We start from the raw sequence: 23,437 nt of genomic DNA on the forward strand, positions 1-23,437 counted from the left end.
CAGGGTTTCCAAAAGTCGGTCCAGCTCTGAATTATTATTATCATTGCACAATCAAACGTACTTGCCAGACAAACCAATGTGTCAATTTTTTGACATTTTCTTGCATAACAAAGCAATGCGTGTCACCTTGTAGGCTACTACTAAACCAGAACAAGAAACGATGGTGTGTAGGCTGTATTCTCTTAAAGGGTTAGGAAGAAATATCTGTCAGATATTTTAACTTAAGCTCCCGAGTAGCGCAGCGGTCTAAGACACTGCATCACTACATACCCGGGTTCGATCGCGGGCTGTAACTGTCCGTGATCCGGAGACCCATAGGGCGGCGCACAATTTGACCCAGCGTCGTCCGGGTTAGGGGACTTAATGTTACATAAATATGAACATATAATATGAAACTATACGTGTTGAACCCGACCACTGTGTTGAAATGGGAAGTAGCCAACATTTTATGAGGAAGTAGAGAAATAACGGTCGAAGAAACATGTTTGAGGTTTGTAGCCTTTTACAATTTATTATAGAAAAGTGTTTGAGAACTTAGACTATTGTATAGAGAGTTGATTTAGGGGGTTAAACATCCGCAGAATTGTAAAGTTATTACAATACTGATTTCAACTTTCAAGAATAATAATTGTAGGCTTTTATGTTGATTTATATTGATTAGCCTAATTAATATGTGATGTTATAGGCTATGAGGTAGTGAGTTGTTATAGGTGATTGATTGCACATTGTAATGTCTACTACCGTCTTTCAATGTAAAGTAGATGTCTATAATGTATTTTAGTTGTGTGTGGAGCCCATGTAGACAGCTGTTGTTATGGAGTGAGGGGATCCAACCAGGTAGACTAGCTAATGGAGATCCAGGTCAAAGTAATAACAGATTGGACTGTAAATGTTTAAATGCAACATGAAGTCTCTGTTTAAACTCTGACCACAGACCGTAAAAGTGTTGTCCTTGTTATTGGTTCTTCAATGTTCAGAAATATTGACTGTTCTGTTATTTCTTATTGTAGCTGAGTGAGCTGTGACTTACATCTAAAATGAGTCTCTCTGGGGTGAGAGAGGAGGAGACCACTGCTTCTAAAATGAGCCTCTCTGGGGAGAGAGAGGAGGAGACCACTGACTCTAAAATGAGCCTCTCTGGGGAGAGAGAGGAGGAGACCACTGCCTCTAAAATGAGTCTCTCTGGGGAGAGAGAGGAGGAGACCACTGCCTCTAAAATGAGTCTCTCTGGGGAGAGAGAGGAGGAGACAACTGCCTCTAAAATGAGTCTCTCTGGGGAGAGAGAGGAGGAGACCACTGCCTCTAAAATGAGCCTCTCTGGGGAGAGAGAGGAGGGGACCACTGCCTCTAAAATGAGTCTCTCTGGGGAGAGAGAGGAGGGGACCACTGCCTTTAAAATGTCTCAAGACACCAGTTCTAAGAGGTAAGCGATTAATTGTAAATATATACAGTTCTCTTAAAGCCAGATTCCTTAATGGTGAAACCATCCATTTGGGATGTTACAACAACAAGATGTTACTACAAACAACGAACACAGTTTTCTTTCCCTCTCGGACATCGTTGCACACGCTGCCGGATGCCCTTCTCCCTCCGGTGTCAACAAATCACTGTTCATCAGATATGAGGAGTTAGAAAGTCAGATTTGGTCAACTCTGAATCAGTAGTGGTGCGTGGGTAAAATCACTGGGGGAGGCAGCCATATTAAAACCCATGTGTTGTGATCATTTCATTGTGTGCTCTATAACCTCTTAATTCATATGCTTTGACACCGTGATATATAGGACTAAAGGCCTAGACAATAAGACAGAGTGATATATAGGACTAAAGGCCTAGACAATAAGACACAGTGATATATAGGACTAAAGGCCTAGACAATAAGACACAGTGATATATAGGACTAAAGGCTGAGACAATAAGACACTGTGATATATAGGACTAAAGGCCTAGACAATAAGACAGTGTGATATATAGGACTAAAGGCTGAGACAATAAGACACTGTGATATATAGGACTAAAGGCCTAGACAATAAGACAGTGTGATATATAGGACTAAAGGCTGAGACAATAAGACACAGTGATATATAGGACTAAAGGCCTAGACAATAAGACACAGTGATATATAGGACTAAAGGCCTAGACAATAAGACACAGTGATATATAGGACTAAAGGCTGAGACAATAAGACACAGTGATATATAGGACTAAAGGCTGAGACAATAAGACAGAGTGATATATAGGACTAAAGGCTGAGACAATAAGACACTGTGATATATAGGACTAAAGGCTGAGACAATAAGACACAGTGATATATAGGACTAAAGGCCGAGACAATAAGACACTGTGATATATAGGACTAAAGGCTGAGACAATAAGACACCGTGATATATAGGACTAAAGGCCTAGACAATAAGACACAGTGATATATAGGACTAAAGGCCTAGACAATAAGACACTGTGATATATAGGACTAAAGGCTGAGACAATAAGACACCGTGATATATAGGACTAAAGGCTGAGACAATAAGACACAGTGATATATAGGACTAAAGGCCTAGACAATAAGACACCGTGATATATAGGACTAAAGGCCTAGACAATAAGACACAGTGATATATAGGACTAAAGGCCTAGACAATAAGACACTGTGATATATAGGACTAAAGGCTGAGACAATAAGACACTGTGATATATAGGACTAAAGGCTGAGACAATAAGACACAGTGATATATAGGACTAAAGGCCTAGACAATAAGACGGATAATAAATTCAACCACAACTTTGTTTTATCACAAAACCGGATAGAAACCTCTGTCCATTGAAGTCCACAAAGCATACTGCATGTAACAAACAGTTATATGACCTACAGCATGGTCAAGGTAATGTTTCTGACATTTTCTGACCACAGAACAACTATTGATTTAGAACCACAGAGAGTTACAGCAAGTCACAAAGAAAACAGGAGCTGCCTCCACTATTCCAACACCAGTTCAACCAAAAATAATTTAGTCCAATCAACATAAGCTAAATATGATGTGGCTGTGTGTGTGCAAGTAGAAAGATAATGTTGACTCACCCTACTTGTAAAGAAACACAAATGCCATCCTCCTGTCTTTCATGATGACAAAACAGTCTATCACTCTGTCACACAGTACCCACCTTTATGAATGAATGGTTGGCGAAATGCTTGTGCTTCCAGTTCCGACCATGGTGGGTAGTATATGGGGCTTTGGTGACAAAACGAATGGCACTGTGATAGAATGCATCCAATTTGTTGAGTAGAGTGTTGGAGGCTATTTTTATAAATGACATCGCCGAAGTCGAGGATCGGTAGGATGGTTAGTTTTACGAGGGTATGTTTGGCAGCATGAGTGAAGGATGCTTTGTTGCGAAATAGGAAGCCGATTCTAGATTTAATTTTGGATTGGAGATGCTTAACCTGTTACATCTAGACGTTCCGCTAGCGGAACCCCGTTCCGCCAGCGGGACACCTAGCCAACAGCCAATGGGAAGACATGGCGCGAAATACAAAAAGTACTAAAATACCACAATTCAATTTTCTCAAACAATCAACTATTTTACACCATTTTAAAGATAAGACTCTCGTTAATCTATCCACATTGTCCGATTTCAAAAAGGCTTTACAGCGAAAGCAAAACATTAGATTATGTTAGGAGAGTACATAGACACAAATAATCACACAGCCATTTTCCAAGCAGGGAATTATGTCACAGAAACCCAAAACACAGCTAAATTATGCACTAACCTTTGACGATCTTCATCAGATGACACTCCTAGGACATTATGTTATACAATACATATATGTTTTGTTAAATCAAGTTCATATTTATATCCAAAAACAGCTTTTTACATTGGCGCATGATGTTCAGAAAATGTATTTTCCACCATAAACTTCCGGTGAATTTACAAAAATACTCTTCATAAACGTTGACAAAATACATAACAATTATTTTAAGAATTATAGATACACAACTCCTTTATGCAGTCGCTATGTCAGATTTTAAAATAGCTTTTCGGCGAAAGCACATTTTGCAATATTCTGAGTACATAGCTCAGCCATCACGGCTAGCCATTTTGACACCCGCCAAATTCGTGGCACACTAAACTCAGAATTAGTATTAGAAAAATTGTATTACCTTTGCTGATCTTCATCAGAATGCACTCCCAGGACTGCTACTTCCACAACAAATGTTGTTTTTGTTCCAAATAATCCATAGTTATGTCCAAATACCGCCGTTTTGTTCGTGCGTTCAGGTCACTAGCCAAAGGGTAGTGAGCGCATATCGAGACAAAAAAATTCTAAATGTTCCTTTACCGTACTTAGAAGCATGTCAAACGCTGTTTAAAATCAATTTTTATGGTATTTTTCTCGTAAAATAGCGATAATATTCCAACCGGACTATAGTGTTTTCATTCAGAGAGGAAAAGAAAAAACAGCGTTCTCACGTCAATGCGCATTTCCAATCTCTTAGTCACCAGGCAGTCCACTGACAAACTGTGCTCCTATTATCTCCCCAGAGACAGGAGACGCCTCAATCCACATTCTGAAGGCTTTAGAGAGCCAATGGAAGCCTTAGGAAGTGCAACGTAACTCATAAGTATTTGTAGTTTCGATAGAGAAGGAAAGGCGGCCAAAGGAGTAATTGGCTTTGAGGGTGACCAGTGAGATATACTTGCTGGAGCGTGTGCTATGGGTGGGTGCTGCTATTGTGACCAGTGAGCTAAGATAAGGCGGGGCTTTACCTAGCAAAGACTTATAGATGACCTGGAGCCAGTGGGTTTGGTGACGAGTATGAAGCGAGGGCCAGCCAACGAGAGCGTACAGGTCGCAGTGGTGGGTAGTATATGGGGCTTTGGTGACAAAACGGATGGCACTGTGATAGACTGCATCCAATTTTTTGAGTAGAGTGTTGGAGGCTATTTTGTAAATGACATCGCAAAAGTCGAGGATCGGTAGGATGGTCAGTTTTATGAGGTTATGTTTGGCAGCATGAGTGAAGGATGCTTTGTTGCGAAATAGGATGCCGATTCTAGATTTAATTTTGGATTGGAGATGCTTAATGTGAGTCTGGAAGGAGAGTTTACAGTCTAACCAGACACCTAGGTATTTGTAGTTGTCCACATATTCTAAGTCAGAACCGTCCAGAGTAGTGATGCTGGATGGGTGGGCAGGTGCGGGCAGCGATTGCTTGAAGAGCATGCATTTAGTTTTACTTGCATTTAAGAGCAGTTGGAGGCCACGGAAGGAGTGTTGTAATGGCATTGAATCTCGTCTGGAGGTTTGTTAACACAGGGTCCAAGGAGGGGCCAGAAGTATACAGAATGGTGTCGTCTGCGTAGAGGTGGATCAGAGAATCACCAGCAGCAAGAGCGACATCATTGATGTATACAGAGAAGAGAGTCGGCCCGAGAATTGAACCCTGTGTCATCCCCATAGAGACTGTCAGAGGTCCGGACAACAGGCCCTCCGATTTGACACACTGAACTCTATCAGAGAAGTAGTTGGTGAACCAGGCAAGGCAGTCATTTGAGAAACCAAGGCTGTTTAGTCTGCCGATAAGAATGTGGTGATTGACAGAGTCGAAAGCCTTGGCCAGGTCGATGAATACGGCTGCACATTAATGTCTCTTATCGATGGCAGTTATGATATCGTTTAGGACCACGAGCGTGGCTGAGGTGCACCCATGACCAGCAGCCATGACCAGATTGCATAGCGGAGAAGGTATAGTGGGATTCAAAATGGTCGGTAATCTGTTTGTTAACTTTGCTTTCGATGACCTTAGAAAGGCAGGGTAGGATATTAAAGATATAGGTCTGTAGCAGTTTGGGTCTAGAGTGTCACCCCCTTTGAAGAGGGCGATGTTCGCGGCAGCTTTCCAATCTTTGGGAATCTCAGATGATATGAAAGAGAGGTTGAACAGGCTAGTAATAGGGGTTGCAACAATTCCAGCAGATAATTTTAGAAAGAGAGGGTCCAGATTGTCTAGCTCGGCTGATTTGTAGGGGTCCAGATATTGCAGCTCTTCCAGAACATCAGCTAGGAGAAATGGGGAGAAATGGGGGAGGCTTGGGCGAGTTGTTGTGGGGGGTGCAAGGCAGTTGGCCGGGGTAGGGGTAGCCAGGTGGAAAGCATGACCAGCAGTAGAAAAATTCTTATTGAAATTCTCAATTACAGTGGATTTATCGGTGGTGACAGTGTTTTCTAGCGTCAGTGCAGTGGGCAGCTGGGAGGAGGTGCTCTTATTCTCCATGGACTTTACAGTGTCCCTGAACTTTTTTGAGTTTGTGCTACAGGATGCACATTTCTGCTTGAAAAGCTAGCCTTAGCTTTCCTAACTGCCTGTGTATATTGGTTCCTAACTTCGCTGAAAAGTTGCATATCATGGGGGCTAATGCAGAATGCCACAGGATGTTTTTGTGCTGGTCAAGGGCAGTCAGGTCTGGAGTGAACAAAGGGCTATATCTGTTCCTAGTTCTACATTTTTTGAATGGGGCATGCTTATTTAAGATGGTAGGAAGGCACTTTTGAAGAGTAACCAGGGGTGGTCGTTTGACCGCAGACCCATTACGGATGCAGGCAATGAGGCAGTGATCACTGAGATCTTGGTTGAAAACAGCAGAGGTGTATTTGGAGGGCAATTTGGTTAGGATAATATCTATGAGGGTGCCCGTGTTTACAGCTTTGGGGTTTTACCTGGTAGGTTCATTGATAATTTGTGTGAGTTTGAGGGCATCAAGCTTAGATTGTATGATGGCTGGGGTGTTAAGCATGTCCCAGTTTAGGTCACCAAGCAGCACGAGCTCTGAAGATAGATGGGGGGCAATCAGTTCACATATGGTGTCCAGAGCATAGCTGGGGGCAGAGGGTGGTCTATAGCAAGCGGCAACAGTGAGAGACTTGTTTCTGGAAAGTTGGATTTTTAAAAGTAGGAACTCAAATTGTTTGGGTACAGACCTGGATAGTTAGACAGAACTCTGCAGGCTATCTCTGCAGTAGATTGCAGCACCGCTGACTTGCCTGACTTGCCTAGTTAAATAAAGGTTAAATACAAAAATAAAGGCTCTGCATGATCAATCTGACGTCTGCATTTGCCATGCAGCATTTTACGGTGATACGGCCTTTGTAGAAGTCAGGGCGTTCATACTTCCTGTTCTTTGAGGAGCAGTGCAGAGCTGTTGTCAAGGAAGTGAGTTTGTGTTTATACAGGACCTCCCGCCCCCACCTACCGTCAACCAATCATGTCAATGCAGAGCTATATGATTAATCCAATCTTTACATCGGTCATCTTCCTCAAATGAAGGGGAGGATGACCCAATCTGTGTGAGAGGAATGGTATCTGATTTCATTGGTCCTCAACTAGTGGCTCAGACACTTCATTCAGGATAAGTGGAGTTAGCTCTGAGTTAACCTGCCTAAATGAAGAGTTTGGGGTTCGACTAGCCATGTGCGACACACAGTTATAAGCCTACTAGACTTAGCAGTGGACGTATACACTATCATAGTATGGATGAAGCCTGACCTGGAATGGGAAGCTAACTGAAGATAGCTAGCTAACTGAAGCTGGCTAGCTAACTGAAGATGGCTAGCTAACTGAAGATGGCTAGCTAACTGAAGATGGCTAGCTTTATAAAAGACAGAGTAGATACCACTCAGTGCTGCTGTTTTCCCAAATGTGGATTCATTTAAATAGAAACATCAGGAATTATACAGAGAAGGTCCATTATACAGTTGTAAAAATGAAGTTGATGAGATATTGATGAGGTGATCTGTCTCCCTGTTTTGTTCAGTGTCCAGAAGCCCAGAGCAGAGTCACCTACAACCAGCCTGCTATCAATGAAGAGTGATCAGCCACCTGCTTTCAGCCAGGAACCATTACCAGATGACAATAAGGAAGTGGAGAGTTTGGACAGTGAGGATCCATTAAATATCACACACAACCTTCTGGACAGAAGAAGTAAGACTGTATTTCATACAATATTACAAAGAACGGTACAAAGGCCCTTATTAAACACACACACACACAAACTTATGAGTCCCAACTCTCATTGTTTTCCTACAGGTCAAACTCTGCTGACAGTCCAACAAGACATTAAAGCTAAACTGAAACACAAGTATCAACACATATCTGAAGGAATTGGACACCATGGAAACCAAATTCTGTTAAAGGACATCTACACAGAGCTCTACATCACAGAGGGTGGAAGTGGAGGGCTCAATAATGAACATGAGGTTAGACAGATAGAGATGGCATCCAAGAAACAAACCACACAAGAGACACCAATCAAATGCAACGACATCTTCAAGCCTTTACCTCGACAAGACAAACCTAGCAGAACTGTGCTGACAAAAGGAATCGCTGGCATTGGAAAAACAGTCTCTGTGCAGAAGGTCATCCTTGACTGGGCAGAGGGAAAAGCAAATCAGGACGTTCATTTCATGTTTCCTCTTCCTTTCCGTGATCTGAACCTAAAAAAGGACCAATACAGTCTGATGCAACTTCTTTCCCACTACCTCCCAGAGCTGAAAGAGATTGACAGCATTGAAGATGGTGAAACCAAAACTGTTTTCATTTTTGATGGTCTGGATGAGTGTCGACTTCCTCTAGACTTCAAAAACAATGAGAAGTGCTGTGATGTCACGAAGCCAACCTCAGTGGACGTGCTGCTGACAAACCTCATCGAGGGGAATCTGCTTCCCCATGCTCTCGTCTGGATAACCTCACGGCCTGCAGCAGCCAATCAGATCCCTCCTGAGTGTATTGACCAGCTGACAGAGGTACGAGGGTTCAATGATCCACAGAAGGAGGAGTATTTCAGGAAGAAAATCACAGATCAGAATCTGGCCAATGAAATCATCAAACACATGAAGACATCAAGGAGCCTCCACATCATGTGCCACATGCCAGTCTTCTGTTGGATATCAGCCACTGTCCTTGAGATGATACTGAAAGAGGCAGAGAAGGATGAAGTCCCCAAAACTCTGACCCAGATGTACTCACACTTCGTGCTCATCCAAATCATTGTGAAGAACAGGAAGTACAACAAAGCCACAGAGACAAACCCAAAGGAACTGTCTCAGTCAGACAAAGACATGATCCTGAAACTGGCAAAGCTGGCTTTCCAACAGCTGCAGAAGGGCAACCTGATCTTCTATGAGGAGGACCTGAGAGAGTGTGGCCTTGATGTCACAGAGGCATCAGTGTACTCAGCATTGTGTACAGAGATCTTTAAAGAAGAATCTGGGCTGTACCAAGAGAAGGTCTACAGCTTTGTGCATCTGAGCATTCAGGAGTATCTAGCAGCAGTGCATGCTTTAGAATCATGTCTGGACAACAAGGAAATTGTCCCCCCCCCCACTAGTGATAATTATTACTATGATGATGAAGATGAGAAGTATGACGATGATGAAGAGGAGTCAATCCAGTTGTCTGACTTACACAGGAGAGCAGTGGACCAGGCCTTGAAGAGTAAGAATGGACACCTGGACCTGTTCCTCCGCTTCCTTCTGGGTCTCTCACTGGAGTCCAATCAGAATCTGTTACGAGGCCTTCTGACACAGACAGGAAGTACCACACAGACCAATGAGGAAACAGTTGAGAGAACAGTCAGGTACCTTTCATACAAGATCAACCAGGAATCCTCACCAGAAAGGATCATCAACTTGTTCCACTGTCTGAATGAACTTGGTGCCAACTCTCTAGTTGAAGACATGCAGACCTCCCTGCGATCAGGAACTCTTTCAGAAAAAGAGCTAAAACCTGACCAATGTTCAGCCCTGGCCTACCTGTTACTGATGTCAGAGGAGGTGCTGGAGGAGTTTGACCTGAAGACATACAACACATCAGAGGAAGGTTATCAGAGGTTGCTGCCGGTAGTGAAAACCTGCAAAAGAGCACTGTAAGTTCTGTTATTGAGTTGATGTTTACAGTATCGTTATTCTGGAGGATTTGTATATCTAACAGATTATCTCCTCTCTCCAGACTAGATCACTGTAAACTCACATATGAATCCTGTGAGACTCTGACCTCAGCTCTGCAGACACCAAACTCCCCCCTGAGAGAACTGGACCTCAGCTACAATGACCTGGGAGACAGAGGAGTGGAGCTGCTCTGTGTTGGACTAACCAGTCCACTCTGCAACATACAGACACTACTGTGAGTTAACTATCTTCAGTATCCACTGTCTTTATAGTGTTTATATACACTGCTCAAAAACATAAAGGGAACACTTAAATAACACAATGTAACTCCAAGTCAATCACACTTCTGTGAAATCAAACTGTCCACTTAGGAAGCAACACTGATTGACAATACATTTCACATGCTGTTGTGCAAATGGAATAGACAACAGGTGGAAATTATAGGCAAATAGCAAGACACCCCCAATAAAGGAGTGGTTCTGCAGGTGGTGACCACAGACCACTTCTCAGTTCCTATGCTTCCTGGCTGATGTTATGGTCACTTCTGAATTCTGGCGGTGTTTTCACTCGAGTGGTAGCATGTGACGGAGTCTACAACCCACACAAGTGGCTCAGGTAGTGCAGCTCATCCAGGATGGCACATCAATGCGAGCTCTGGCACGAAGGTTTGCTGTGTCTGTCAGCGTAGTGTCCAGAGCATGGAGGCGCTACCAGGAGACAGGCCAGTACATCAGGAGACGTGGAGGGCAACAAACTAGCAGCAGGACCGCTACCTCCGCCTTTGTGCAAGGAGGAGCAGGAGGAGCACTGCCAGAGCCTTGCAAAATGACCTCCAGCAGGCCACAAATGTCCATGTGTCTGCTCAAACAGTCAGAAACCGCCTCCATGAGGGTGGTATGAGGGCCCGACGCTTACAGCCCAACACCGTGCAGGATGTTTGGCATTTGCCAGAGAACACCAAGATTGGCAAATTCGCCACTGGCGCCCTGTACTCTTCACAGATGAAAGCAGGTTCACACTGAGCACATGTGACAGACGTGACAGAGTCTGGAGACGCCGTGGATAACGTTCTGCTGCCTGCAACATCCTCCAGCATGACCGGTTTGGCGGTGGGTCAGTCATGGTGTGGGGTGGCATTTCTTTGGGGGGCCGCACAGCCCTCCATGTGCTCGCCAGAGGTAGCCTGACTGCCATTAGGTACCGAGATGAGATCCTCAGACCCCTTGTGAGACCATATGCTGGTGCGGTTGGCCCTGGGTTCCTCCTAATGCAAGACAATGCTAGACCTCATGTGGCTTGAGTGTGTCAGCAGTTCCTGCAAGAGGAAGGCATTGATGCTATGGACTGGCCCGCCCGTTCCCCAGACCTGAATCCAATTGAGCACATCTGGGACATCATGTCTCGCTCCATCCACCAACACCACGTTGCACCACAGACTGTCCAGGAGTTGGCGGATGCTTTAGTCCAGGTCTGGGAGGAGATCCCTCAGGAGACCATCCGCCACCTCATCAGGAGCATGCCCAGGCGTTTTAGGGAGGTCACACAGGCACGTGGAGGCCACACACACTACTGAGCCTCATTTTGACTTGTTTTAAGGACATTACATCAAAGTTGGATCAGCCTGTAGTGTGGTTTTCCACTTTAATTTTGAGTGTGACTCCAAATCCAGACCTCCATGGGTTGATAAATTGGATTTCCATATATTATTTTTGTGTGATTTTGTTGTCAGCACATTCAACTATGTAAAGAAAAAAGTATTTAATAAGATTATTTCATTCATTCAGATCTAGGATGTGTTATTTTAGTGTTCCCTTTATTTTTTTGAGCAGTATATTTGTAGTAATTATGTTTTTAACATTTTTTGAACATCTTGGTAAATATGCAGAAACATTCTTCAAATGTGGTAAATATATGAAACTAAGGTTAAATATCTTGAGTGAGTTAGTATATTTTTAACATAGTCTAATCATGTCCTTCTGTTATTGTCTTAATGCATCTCATTATTCTTAAAGCTTTGCATATTTAACAGTGTCGACATATCTCCTCTCTCCAGACTGGATGGCTGTAAAATCACATATAAATCCTGTGAGACTCTGACCTCAGCTCTGCAGACACCAAACTCCCCCCTGAGAGAACTGGACCTCAGCTACAATGACCTGAGAGACAGAGGAGTGAAGCTGCTCTGTGTTGGACTAACCAGTCCACTCTGCAACATACAGACACTAGTGTGAGTTAAATATCTTCAGTATCCATTGTCTTTATAGTGTTTATATATTTGTAGTAATTATGTTTTTAACATTATTTGAACATCTTGGTAAATATGCAGAAACATTCATCAAATGTGATAAATATGTCAAACTACGGTTAAATATATTGAGTGAGTTAGTATATTTTTAACATAGTCTAATCATGTGTCCTTCTGTTATTGTCTTAATGCATCTCATTATTCTTAAATCTTTGCATATTTAACAGTGTATCAACATATCTCCTCTCTCCAGACTGGATGGCTGTAAACTCACATATGAATCCTGTGAGACTCTGGCCTCAGCTCTGCAGACACCAAACTCCCCCCTGAGAGAACTGGACCTCAGCAACAATGACCTGGGAGACAGAGGAGTGGAGCTGCTCTGTGTTGGACTAACCAGTCCACTCTGCAACATACAGACACTAGTGTGAGTTAAATATCTTCAGTATGAGTTATTATGTGGATGTTTTAAACATGTGTTAATCATGTGCTCTTCTGCCCTGTAGTCTAGGTCAGTGTGGTCTGACAGAGGGTTGCTGTTCACATCTGGCCTCAGTCCTGAGTTCACCCAACTCACAACTGAAACAACTGGAGCTGAGAGACAATGACCTGCAGGACTCAGGAGTTACACTGCTGTCTGCTGGACTGGAGGATCCAGACTGTAAACACACACTGGGGTAAGTACAGTTGTTTCAGTCAGGTCTGTACTGAGCTTAGTAAAACAAATACAATGTTTGTGTCATGGACAAATGTATGGGTGTCCTACAAGATGATTGACACCAGTACACCAACCTAGACAGCTGTTGTGTGTCTCTCTGTAGGCTGTCTGGCTGTCTGGTCACAGAGGAGGGCTGTGCTGCTCTGTCTTACGCTCTGAGGTCAAACCCCTCCCACCTGAAAGAGCTGGACCTGAGCTACAATCACCCAGGAGACTCTGCAGGAGGACTGCTTTCAGCTGCTCTGGTGGATCCCACATATAAACTGATTAAGCTGAAGTAAGTCAGAATAGATGTCCTAATAGTGTGAGCAGTGGTTGTGTCATATGTAGTGTAGTAGGGTCAGTAACATGAGGACATAATGGTAGAATTAAGGGGAAGTTTACCCAGCAGGCTGAGCACTCCAACACAGCATACATCATCACCACATGAATACTTTTCTTCTGCATCTCTGATATCCTGTTGGAATTGTACTCCATTCTGTATGCAGTAGGTAGGATAGAATACCTGTATGTCTCTAGTAATGAATTGTACTCTGTTCTGTATGCAGTAGGTAGGATAGAATACCTGTATGTCTCTAGTAATGAATTGTACTCTGTTCTGTATTCAGTAGGTAGGATAGAATACCTGTATGTCTCTAGTAATGAATTGTACTCCGTTCTGTATGCAGTAGGTAGGATATAATACCTGTATGTCTCTAGTAATGAGCTTGGATAGTGCACCAGAACACACAAATATGGTTTAAATGTTGACTGCTTTGTTAGGTCTTTGTCAGTTAATAACCTGTTTCTCCTACAGTGTGGATCATGGTGGAGATTGCAGGCTGAAATCAGGGCTGAGGAAATGTAAGTCTCTTCAATCCTAATTAACTACATATTCAGAACTATAGTAACATAGTAACTAATCAGTTCTTGTTCTGTAATTACAAAACAACATTTTATATCAAGATGTGGTTTGATTAAACTCTCCTTTTGTCTACAGATGCCTGTCATCTCACCCTGGACCCAAATACAGCAAACCCAAACCTGATACTGTCTGAGGGGAACACGAAGGTGACACGGGTGGCAGAGAAGCAGCATTATGAAGACCATCCAGACAGATTTGACTATCATTCCCAAGTTCTCTGCAGAGAAAGCTTATCTGGATCTCGTTATTACTGGGAGGTGGAGAGGGGTGATCACATGACTGTCATTGGTGTGGTGTACAAAGGAATGATGAGGAAGGGAGGGGAGGCCGACAGTAGGATTGGAGCCAATAGGAAGTCCTGGTGTTTAGCCTGCTCTGATAGCCTCTATTTATTTAACCATGCTGGAGTCCATAGCAGATCCATCTCTGACCCTGTTTCTAACAGAGTTGGAGTGTATCTGGACTGGCCAGCTGGTACTTTGTCCTTCTATGGTGTGTCCTCCTCTGGTACACTGACACACCTTTACACAGAACACACCACATTTACTGAACCCCTCTATCCTGGGTTTGGGGTTTATTCCTCCTCACTGACCTCAGTGACCCTGTGTCAGATTGATGACCAATACATTCAAAGGTGAGTCATAGCAATGTTTATCATTTGTTTTCCTCTGGAATCATTCCTACAATTAGATTGTAGGAATGTATTTAGTTTAATCACAGTCTGTCCTTCTGCTTTACCAACACCAGAGACCATGGTGGAGAGAGTTGGATCAAGCCTGGACCTGAGGACACCGTAGACCATGGTGGAGAGAGTTGTATCAAGCCTGGACCTGAGAACACCAGAGACCATGGTGGAGAGTGTTGGATCAAGCCTGGACCTGAGAACAACAGAGACCATGGTGGAGAGAGTTGTATCAAGCCTGGACCTGAGGACACCAGAGACCATGGTGGAGAGAGTTGGATCAAGCCTGGACCTGAGAACACCAGAGACCATGGTGGAGAGAGTTGTATCAAGCCTGGACCTGAGAACACCAGAGACCATGGTGGAGAGAGTTGTATCAAGCCTGGACCTGAGGACACCAGAGACCATGAGAAATGTGAGTGTTAACTGATAATTGTTTTTAAATCAATATGATTAAAGCGTTCATTATTCTTGATTCCCAGGCAAGGAACACAATCATGATCTATTTGGTCAAAACAAACTTAAAGGTAGAGTCAGCGATATGACGTAGATGCACAAAGTAAACAGCATAGTGGGTCAATTTCTACAACAACTAAGAGTGTTGTAGCACAATGCTAAACTTCTCCGCTGTTTTGGTCCCGTGACTAACACTCTGTAAGAGAGTGAAGAGAACCCTTCCACATAGGCAGATACTGTGTGTGACTGTGTGAGAGAGAAGTCAAGCATCTTGCTCATCACAATATCTGTGGTGCTGCTCGTACATCATCATTTATCTGACTCTACCTTTAAGCTCTCATCCTAGGATCTACCAGATATCAGACCCCCAACATCTACAAAACATGGACCAGAACGATGTTGTTTCCTGCTTCCACAAACATTAATTAATATAACACTAATGTCAGATTATGGTATGCTAATGAGTGTACATTCAGAGACTGTTGATCACTTATATTCATTTTTATTACAAGTCTATTTAATAATTATTAATTCAATATTCCATGAGATTGTCCATTTTAAATAACAATTACTTTTGACTTCAGGGATTCCTCAGAGCTGTAAGACTTGTGGCCATGTTGAGGTAAGTCATAATGTCAATTCTTACTTTTACATACCTGCAGGAGTCAGGTACAGTCTCAAAGCCAGGTGTGTACTGACCAACCATTCATACTGGGATATAGACAGTCCTGTGTTCTGCTTTAGTAATATAAACACAGTCTCAAAGCCAGGTGTGTACTGACCAACCATTCATACTGGGATATAAACAGTCCTGTATTCTGCTTTAGTAATATAAACACAGTCTCAAAGCCAGGTGTGTACTGACCAACCATTCATACTGGGATATAGACAGTCCTGTGTTCTGCTTTAGTAATATAAACACAGTCTCAAAGCCAGGTGTGTACTGACCAACCATTCATACTGGGATATAGACAGTCCTGTGTTCTGCTTTAGTAATATAAACACAGTCTCAAAGCCAGGTGTGTACTGACCAACCATTCATACTGGGATATAGACAGTCCTGTGTTCTGCTTTAGTAATATAAACACAGTCTCAAAGCCAGGTGTGTACTGACCAACCATTCATACTGGGATATAGACAGTCCTGTGTTCTGCTTTAGTAATATAAACACAGTCTCAAAGCCAGATGTGTACTGACCAACCATTCATACTGGGATATAGACAGTCCTGTGTTCTGCTTTAGTAATATAAACACAGTCTCAAAGCCAGGTGTGTACTGACCAACCATTCATACTGGGATATAGACAGTCCTGTGTTCTGCTTTAGTAATATAAACACAGTCTCAAAGCCAGGTGTGTACAGACCAACCATTCATACTGGGATATAGACAGTTCTGTGTTCTGCTTTAGTAATATAAACACAGTCTCAAAGCCAGGTGTGTACTGACCAACCATTCATACTGGGATATAGACAGTCCTGTGTTCTGCTTGTAGTCATGCAGGATTTTAGCTGTTGTCATATTTTGTCATTAGACAGTTTAATTGATGAATCACCAGCATTCCATGTAACATTGAATAAATACATTAGATTAGTTACTTTGGTTAATGGGCCAGTTTCCCAGACACAGATTAAGTCTAGTCCTGGACCTTAAAGAACTTTCTATTGAAACTTCCATTGAGCATGCTTTTTAGTCCAGCACTAGACTCAATCTGTGTCCAGGAAACAGGCCCCATATGTATTACTGACATGCTTGTCCTTGTTCAGGACTCCACACACTGGCTTCAGATTGAACCCTTGACTTCCACTGTCCAGGGAGTGACAATGTTCAGGTAAAATAACTACTTTTAACATTTCATTCCACTTGCTAGTGTTTTTCCCCATTACCTTTGGGAATAGTCTTTTAATCCAACCTCTCCATTTGACCATTGACCCTCTCTACCATATCTTGTTGTTGCCCTCAGACACAGGACACCCAAAGGGAGTTATGAGTGCACAGTGTCTGGGCTCCGCTGGCTGTGTGAGAGAGATGTCATTCTGAAGTATCACTTCAGGAACTGGGAACCCTACAGTCACCTTCTGAAAGACATGCAGTACACACAAGGTGGTCCATTGCTGGACATCACTATGGAGTTAGGTGAACTGGAGGAAGTTCATCTGCCGCACTGTGTCTGTTTAGGTAAAACCATATAGAAATAGTATTCAGAAAGACATTTCCATGTAACTGAGTTTCACTTCCTGAATGAATGAATGAACTATTCTGGGAGTTTGAGTTTTCTTTGATCTGGTACTGCATATTCTTTGTGTTTTAGTTGGATGAATAATACAATATTTGTCCTTCTGTCTCCTTTTTATTGTGTTGTTCAGGGACCAACCCTTCCCTGAGGAATGAGATGAAGATTCTTCATGTAGAGGAACATGGAGTGTCTTTAGAGGAAGTGCATGAGGTCACCAGATTCCATGCTAAGATTCTCCATCCCAAGTTCTCAGCTATCTCTGTTATACTGAGCTATATCTTTTCTTGGAACGTCGATGTCCACTGTGAGCTGATGCTCTATCTGACAGTGATGAAGGAAACACTAATTCCACGCCTATACCTGTTCCCCAGTAACCCCGGCCAAATACAGGTGAGGTACCATTATTATAGAGATGACCTTAACTAACCAGTGGTGCAGTTTATGTTGACCCTCATTAAATGAAGATAAGTGTGTTGCTAGTTTTCTGAATAATGTTTGAATCAGACTGTACATTGACTGGCTGTGTATTCCATGCCTCGTTTCGCAGGCTGTGGAACAACAGGAATCAAAGTTTCAAGGGTCTAAAAGGTTTCCTAACACAAGACCAGAGCAGTCCTTCAAACTGAATAGTTCCTTCAGACTGAACATTCCCTGTTCTACCGCCATCAATCCACCGGTACAGTTTTAGTAGACTAAGAACATGAATCTGACATTAAGTCACATTTCTATGCATTGATCTCTCTCGCTCTCAATTCAATTCAAATGGCTTTATTGGCATGGGAAACATGTTTACATTGCTAAAGCAGTCTCTCTCTCCATGTCCCTCCAGAGGATTCAGCTCATACATAGAGACACCACACCAAGCTTTTTCAGGGCGGTTGTGAAAATGACAGGGATTGACATTGAGATGGAGTTATTCAGTGATGATGAGAGGACAGTATGGAAAGAAATTGTATCACGAGGTAGGAGCACATGTCAATCATCTCTTTGTACTTTTGTACCAGATGCTATTTATAGTGATATAACCTCATGTTGTTTATCTTTCAGATGAGTACTATCAGAACCAAGGTAAGACCCAGATGCAGACTGTCCAAGTAACACTGTTTATTGTAACAGGGGCAGGCAAAGACCGGTCAAGGCAGGGGTCAGTAATCCAGAGAGGGTGCAAAAGGTACAGATCAGCAGGCAGGGTCAGGGACAGGCAGAGTAGTCAGGCAGGCGGGCTCAGAGGCAGGACGGGCAGAGTGGTCAGGCAGGCGGGCTCAGAGTCAGGACAGGCAGAGTGGTCAGGCAGGCGGGCTCAGAGTCAGGACAGGCAGAGTGGTCAGGCAGGCGGGCTCAGAGTCAGGACAGGCAGAGTGGTCAGGCAGGCGGGCTCAGAGTCAGGACAGGCAGAGTGGTCAGGCAGGCGGGCTCAGAGTCAGGACAGGCAAGGGTCAAAACCGTGAGGACAGGAAAAGAGAGACTGGGGGGAAAAAACAGTCAATTCAGGAAGTAAACTGTAATTCCAATTCAATAACCGGAAAAGGGCATCTACTTTCAATGACTTATAGGAAGACAAAAAAATGGTTTAATTCTGCTGTTCACCCTAAAGACATATTCATTTAATTCACCCCCCTTCAGCATTAACACTCCCTGGGATTCCTGCTGAGGAGTTTCTGAAGAAACACAGGGCTATACTCATTCAGGGAGTCAAAAACCCAATGCCAATAGCAGATGTTCTGTCGTCAAAGAGCATGATTGGTGATGAAGAGTACTCCAGAATAAAAGCTGAAACAACTGAACAGGACCGAATGAGAGAACTACTGAGATCAGTCCTCCCTAAAGGACCAGAAGTGACGGGAGCTTGTCTCAAAGCTCTCATTGAACATGAACACCATCTTGTTAAGTACTTGAGTGAATCTAGGTAAGAGCGTTTTCTTTTCTCCCTCCCTTGAATATGTGGAATGATTAAATATAGGTCAAATAAAAACATAGCTACCCAGATCAAAGAGAAAGTCTTTTTCAGAATGGAAGCATGTTTTTGTGTTGCTGTCTGTAATAAATGACTCTTATTATAGTTCTATCATAGGACCATCATCACATCATTATCTCAGGTGTATCATAGGATCATCACCACATCATTATCTCAGGTGTATCATAGGACCATCATCACATCATTATCTCAGGTGTATCATAGGACCATCATCACATCATTATCTCAGGTGTATCATAGGACCATCATCACATCATTATCTCAGGTGTATCATAGGACCATTATCACATCATTATCTCAGGTGTATCATAGAACCATCATCATCACATCATTATCTCAGGTGTATCATAGGACCATCATCACATCATTATCTCAGGTGTATCATAGGACCATCATCACATCATTATCTCAGGTGTATCATAGAACCATCATCACATCATTATCTCAGGTGTATCATAGAACCATCACATCATTATCTCAGGTGTATCATAGGACCATCATCACATCATTATCTCAGGTGTATCATAGGACCATCATCACATCATTATCTCAGGTGTATTATAGGACCATCATCACATCATTATCTCAGGTGTATCATAGGACCATCATCACATCATTATCTCAGGTGTATCATAGGACCATCATCACATCATTATCTCAGGTGTATCTCACTCCTCATTCTTCTCCATACTTTCTGATCTCTCTCTTCCCTTCTCCTCCATCCTCTGTTTTGTAGCACCTAATCTGAAGATGCTGAGGCCTGTCTCCTAGTCTGTGGACAAAGACACTTCTTCACCTAATCTGAAGATGCTGAGGCCTGTCTCCTAGTCTGTGGACAAAGACACTTCTTCACCTAATCTGAAGATGCTGAGGCCTGTCTCCTAGTCTGTGGACAAAGACACTTCTTCACCTAATCTGAAGATGCTGAGGCCTGTCTCCTAGTCTGTGGACAAAGACACTTCTTCACCTAATCTGAAGATGCTGAGGCCTGTCTCCTAGTCTGTGGACAAAGACACTTCTTCACCTAATCTGAAGATGCTGAGGCCTGTCTCCTAGTCTGTGGACAAAGACACTTAAATGATTGTAAGGGAAATGTTTATGTTTGTGCTATTCTTTTAACAAATATCTGTGTTTTATTAATGTGCTGTTCTATAAACTAATTTGTGTGTTCATCAAGTGTCTGACTGTACAAATCCTCACTATCAGTAGCTGTAATTTGGCAGTAAGCCCAGACGTTGTTTTGAGAAGGAGATATCTCAGTTTCAAGGTCTCAGCTTAGAGAGAAGAAGACTGGTGAGGTGTTGGTCAATTAAATGTTATGAACCAGTACTGGTCGGTCACATGAATGGAACATAACAGTAATGATTCATTAATTATGCTAAATCATGCAAATATAACTTGTCTGTGTATAGCCGTTTATAAGACAACTGCTGGGTCTGACCAGGGAGAGATCCTGATTGACATGTGTTCTATGGTACATTGAGTTGGGTCTGACCAGGGAGAGATCCTGATTGACATGTGTTCTATGGTACATTGAGTTGGGTCTGACCAGGGAGAGATCCTGATGGACATGTGTTCTATGGTACATTGAGTTGGGTCTGACCAGGGAGAGATCCTGATTGACATGTGTTCTATGGTACATTGAGTTGGGTCTGACCAGGGAGAGATCCTGATTGACATGTGTTCTATGGTACATTGAGTTGGGTCTGACCAGGGAGAGATCCTGATTGACATGTGTTCTATGGTACATTGAGTTGGGTCTGACCAGGGAGAGATCCTGATTGACATGTGTTCTATGGTACATTGAGTTGGGTCTGACCAGGGAGAGATCCTGATTGGTTGAAACCTCTCCAGCTCGCTGACAATAAACAATGATTCATTTCAGATTGACTTCGAGTGTCTCTGTGTGGAAGAATTTCCACAACATACATTTACATTTTAGTCATTTAGCAGAGCGACTTTTTTTCTCCGTACGTGGGAATCGAACCCACAACCCTGGCGTTGCAAACACCATGCTCTACCAACTGAGTCACACGGGACCTAAACATGGTTTTGAAAATGCAATTAAGGGAATGAACTGGAATGATCTCTTGTCCAATACAGATGGGGAGGCTGATAGTCAGGCTAGTCAAAGATACACATCACCACATTGACATCTTGACCAAAGACCTTCCTTCGATTCTTTATGGGATTACAACTCACTCTGTCTGAAGGAAGTGAGGAATTGTACTCACTAAAGGGGATAGCTGAGAGGGCAGAGAAGGCACGTGACATCATCGACATGGTGTTGAGAAAAGGAACTGAGTCTAGTTCCAGGATGATCAACCTTCTTGGGGAGCTGGACCCCTGTCTTTGTTCACTGCTTCAGATCAACAGTGTTGGGGTACCAACCTAATGGTAGAATGGATAGTAACAGTGTTGGGGTACCATCCTAATGGTAGAATGGATAGTAACAGTGTTGGGGTACCAACCTAATGGTAGAATGGATGGTAACAGTGTTGGGGTACCAACCTAATGGTAGAATGGATAGTAACAGTGTTGGGGTACCAACCTAATGGTAGAATGGATAGTAACAGTGTTGGAGTACCAACCTAATGGTAGAATGGATAGTAACAGTGTTGGGGTACCAACCTAATGGTAGAATGGATAGTAACAGTGTTGGGGTACCAACCTAATGGTAGAATGGATAGTAACAGTGTTGGGGTACCAACCTAATGGTAGAATGGATAGTAACAGTGTTGGGGGTACCAACCTAATGGTAGAATGGATGGTAACAGTGTTGGGGTACCAACCTAATGGTAGAATGGATGGTAACAGTGTTGGGGTACCAACCTAATGGTAGAATGGATAGTAACAGTGTTGGGGTACCAACCTAATGGTAGAATGGATAGTAACAGTGTTGGGGTACCAACCTAATGGTAGAATGGATAGTAACAGTGTTGGGGTACCAACCTAATGGTAGAATGGATAGTAACAGTGTTGGGGTACCAACCTAATGGTAGAATGGATAGTAACAGTGTTGGGGTACCAACCTAATGGTAGAATGGATAGTAACAGTGTTGGAGTACCATCCTAATGGTAGAATGGATAGTAACAGTGTACAAACGTTATGGAGAAAAAACATTGTGTGTGTGTGACGACTCTCCCGGGGATAAATACACCTTTCCCCCATTCATTGAGGAGACTCTCTCCACCCAGACACACTGTTGTTTTTGGTTGTGGCATTTCATTTGTTCATTTGTTTTGGCACCTCTCAACAGCCCTCATTATCACCATCTGTGAACACATCCACTCCCTTCCACTACTGACAACACACCCCATTGTTACTTGTATATAGTTGAATTTATTTAATAAATATGTTTTTCTATATCTCCACGTTGTCTCCCTCTTTGTTACGGGCTATGAGCCGGTTCGTAACAGTGGATCAGAATTATAATCTGAATCATTTGGACCGGGGAGAACTGATCCTAGATCAACCCTCCTATTCAACACCATGGGATGTATTCAGTAGGAAACAGACCTGATCCTAGATCAACCCTCCTATTCAACACCATGGGGTGTATTCACTAGGAAACAGACCTGATCCTTGATCAACACTCCTATTAAACACCATGGGGTGTATTCACTAGGAAACAGACCTGATCCTAGATCAACACTCCTATTCAACACCATGGGGTGTATTCACTAGGAAACAGACCTGATCCTAGATCAACCCTCCTATTCAACACCATGGGGTGTATTCACTAGGAAACAGACCTGATCCTAGATCAACTCTCCTATTCAACACCATTGGGTGTATTCACTAGGAAACAGACCTGATCCTAGATCAACCCTCCTATTCAACACCATGGGGTGTATTCACTAGCAAACAGACCTGATCCTAGATCAACCCTCCTATTCAACACCATGGGGTGTATTCACTAGGAAACAGACCTGATCCTAGATTATCACTCCCATTCAACACCATGGGGTGTATTCACTAGGAAACAGACCTGATCCTAGATCAACTCTCCTATTCAACACCATGGGGTGTATTCACTAGGAAACAGACCTGATCCTAGATCAACCCTCCTATTCAACACCATGGGATGTATTCAGTAGGAAACAGACCTGATCCTAGATCAACCCTCCTATTCAACACCATGGGATGTATTCACTAGCAAACAGACCTGATCCTAGATCAACTCTCCTATTCAACACCATGGGGTGTATTCACTAGGAAACAGACCTGATCCTAGATCAACCCTCCTACTCAACACCATGGGATGTATTCACTAGCAAACAGAC

General features: G+C 43.0%; 2 protein-coding genes and 1 long non-coding RNA gene across 3 annotated transcripts in view; all 3 read left to right on the forward strand.

Annotated features, from left to right (window-relative positions):
* LOC115189399 (NACHT, LRR and PYD domains-containing protein 12-like) overlaps positions 1 to 19,936 on the forward strand; it is a 118,451-nt gene extending 98,515 nt beyond the window's left edge. The window contains exons 20-21 of the mRNA XM_029748002.1: positions 18,799 to 19,081; positions 19,887 to 19,936. Of these exons, the coding sequence (XP_029603862.1) occupies positions 18,799 to 19,081; positions 19,887 to 19,893 (290 nt within the window). The 3' untranslated portion in view covers positions 19,894 to 19,936. The remainder of the gene's footprint in view (positions 1 to 18,798; positions 19,082 to 19,886) is intronic.
* LOC115189458 (uncharacterized) lies at positions 453 to 1,083 on the forward strand. The gene is made up of 2 exons (XR_003876918.1): positions 453 to 490; positions 1,011 to 1,083. It is a non-coding gene; the product is annotated as an uncharacterized LOC115189458 (long non-coding RNA).
* LOC115189471 (NACHT, LRR and PYD domains-containing protein 12-like) lies at positions 1,328 to 18,226 on the forward strand. The gene is made up of 15 exons (XM_029748088.1): positions 1,328 to 1,423; positions 7,807 to 7,973; positions 8,079 to 9,915; positions 9,999 to 10,172; positions 11,991 to 12,164; positions 12,436 to 12,609; positions 12,689 to 12,859; positions 13,004 to 13,177; positions 13,697 to 13,743; positions 13,880 to 14,438; positions 14,552 to 14,591; positions 16,706 to 16,770; positions 16,903 to 17,075; positions 17,306 to 17,570; positions 18,223 to 18,226. The coding sequence occupies exons 1-15, from the start codon at positions 1,353 to 1,355 to the stop codon at positions 18,224 to 18,226; spliced, it is 4,095 nt and encodes a 1,364-aa protein (XP_029603948.1). The 5' UTR covers positions 1,328 to 1,352.
* Positions 19,937 to 23,437: the final 3,501 nt, after the last annotated feature.

This window comes from Salmo trutta, unplaced genomic scaffold (assembly GCF_901001165.1).
Source record: "Salmo trutta unplaced genomic scaffold, fSalTru1.1, whole genome shotgun sequence".
Classification (NCBI taxonomy): domain Eukaryota; kingdom Metazoa; phylum Chordata; class Actinopteri; order Salmoniformes; family Salmonidae; genus Salmo; species Salmo trutta.

Excerpts from the sequence above, each read along its gene's own strand:
- LOC115189471 (XM_029748088.1), top strand. The coding sequence starts at position 1,353 with ATGAGTCTCTCTGGGGAGAGAGAGGAGGGGACCACTGCCTTTAAAATG. Across the intron at positions 12,610-12,688 it reads TGCAACATACAGACACTAGT|TCTAGGTCAGTGTGGTCTGA; the intron begins GTGAGTTAAATA and ends TCTGCCCTGTAG. Across the intron at positions 13,744-13,879 it reads GAAATCAGGGCTGAGGAAAT|ATGCCTGTCATCTCACCCTG; the intron begins GTAAGTCTCTTC and ends TTTTGTCTACAG.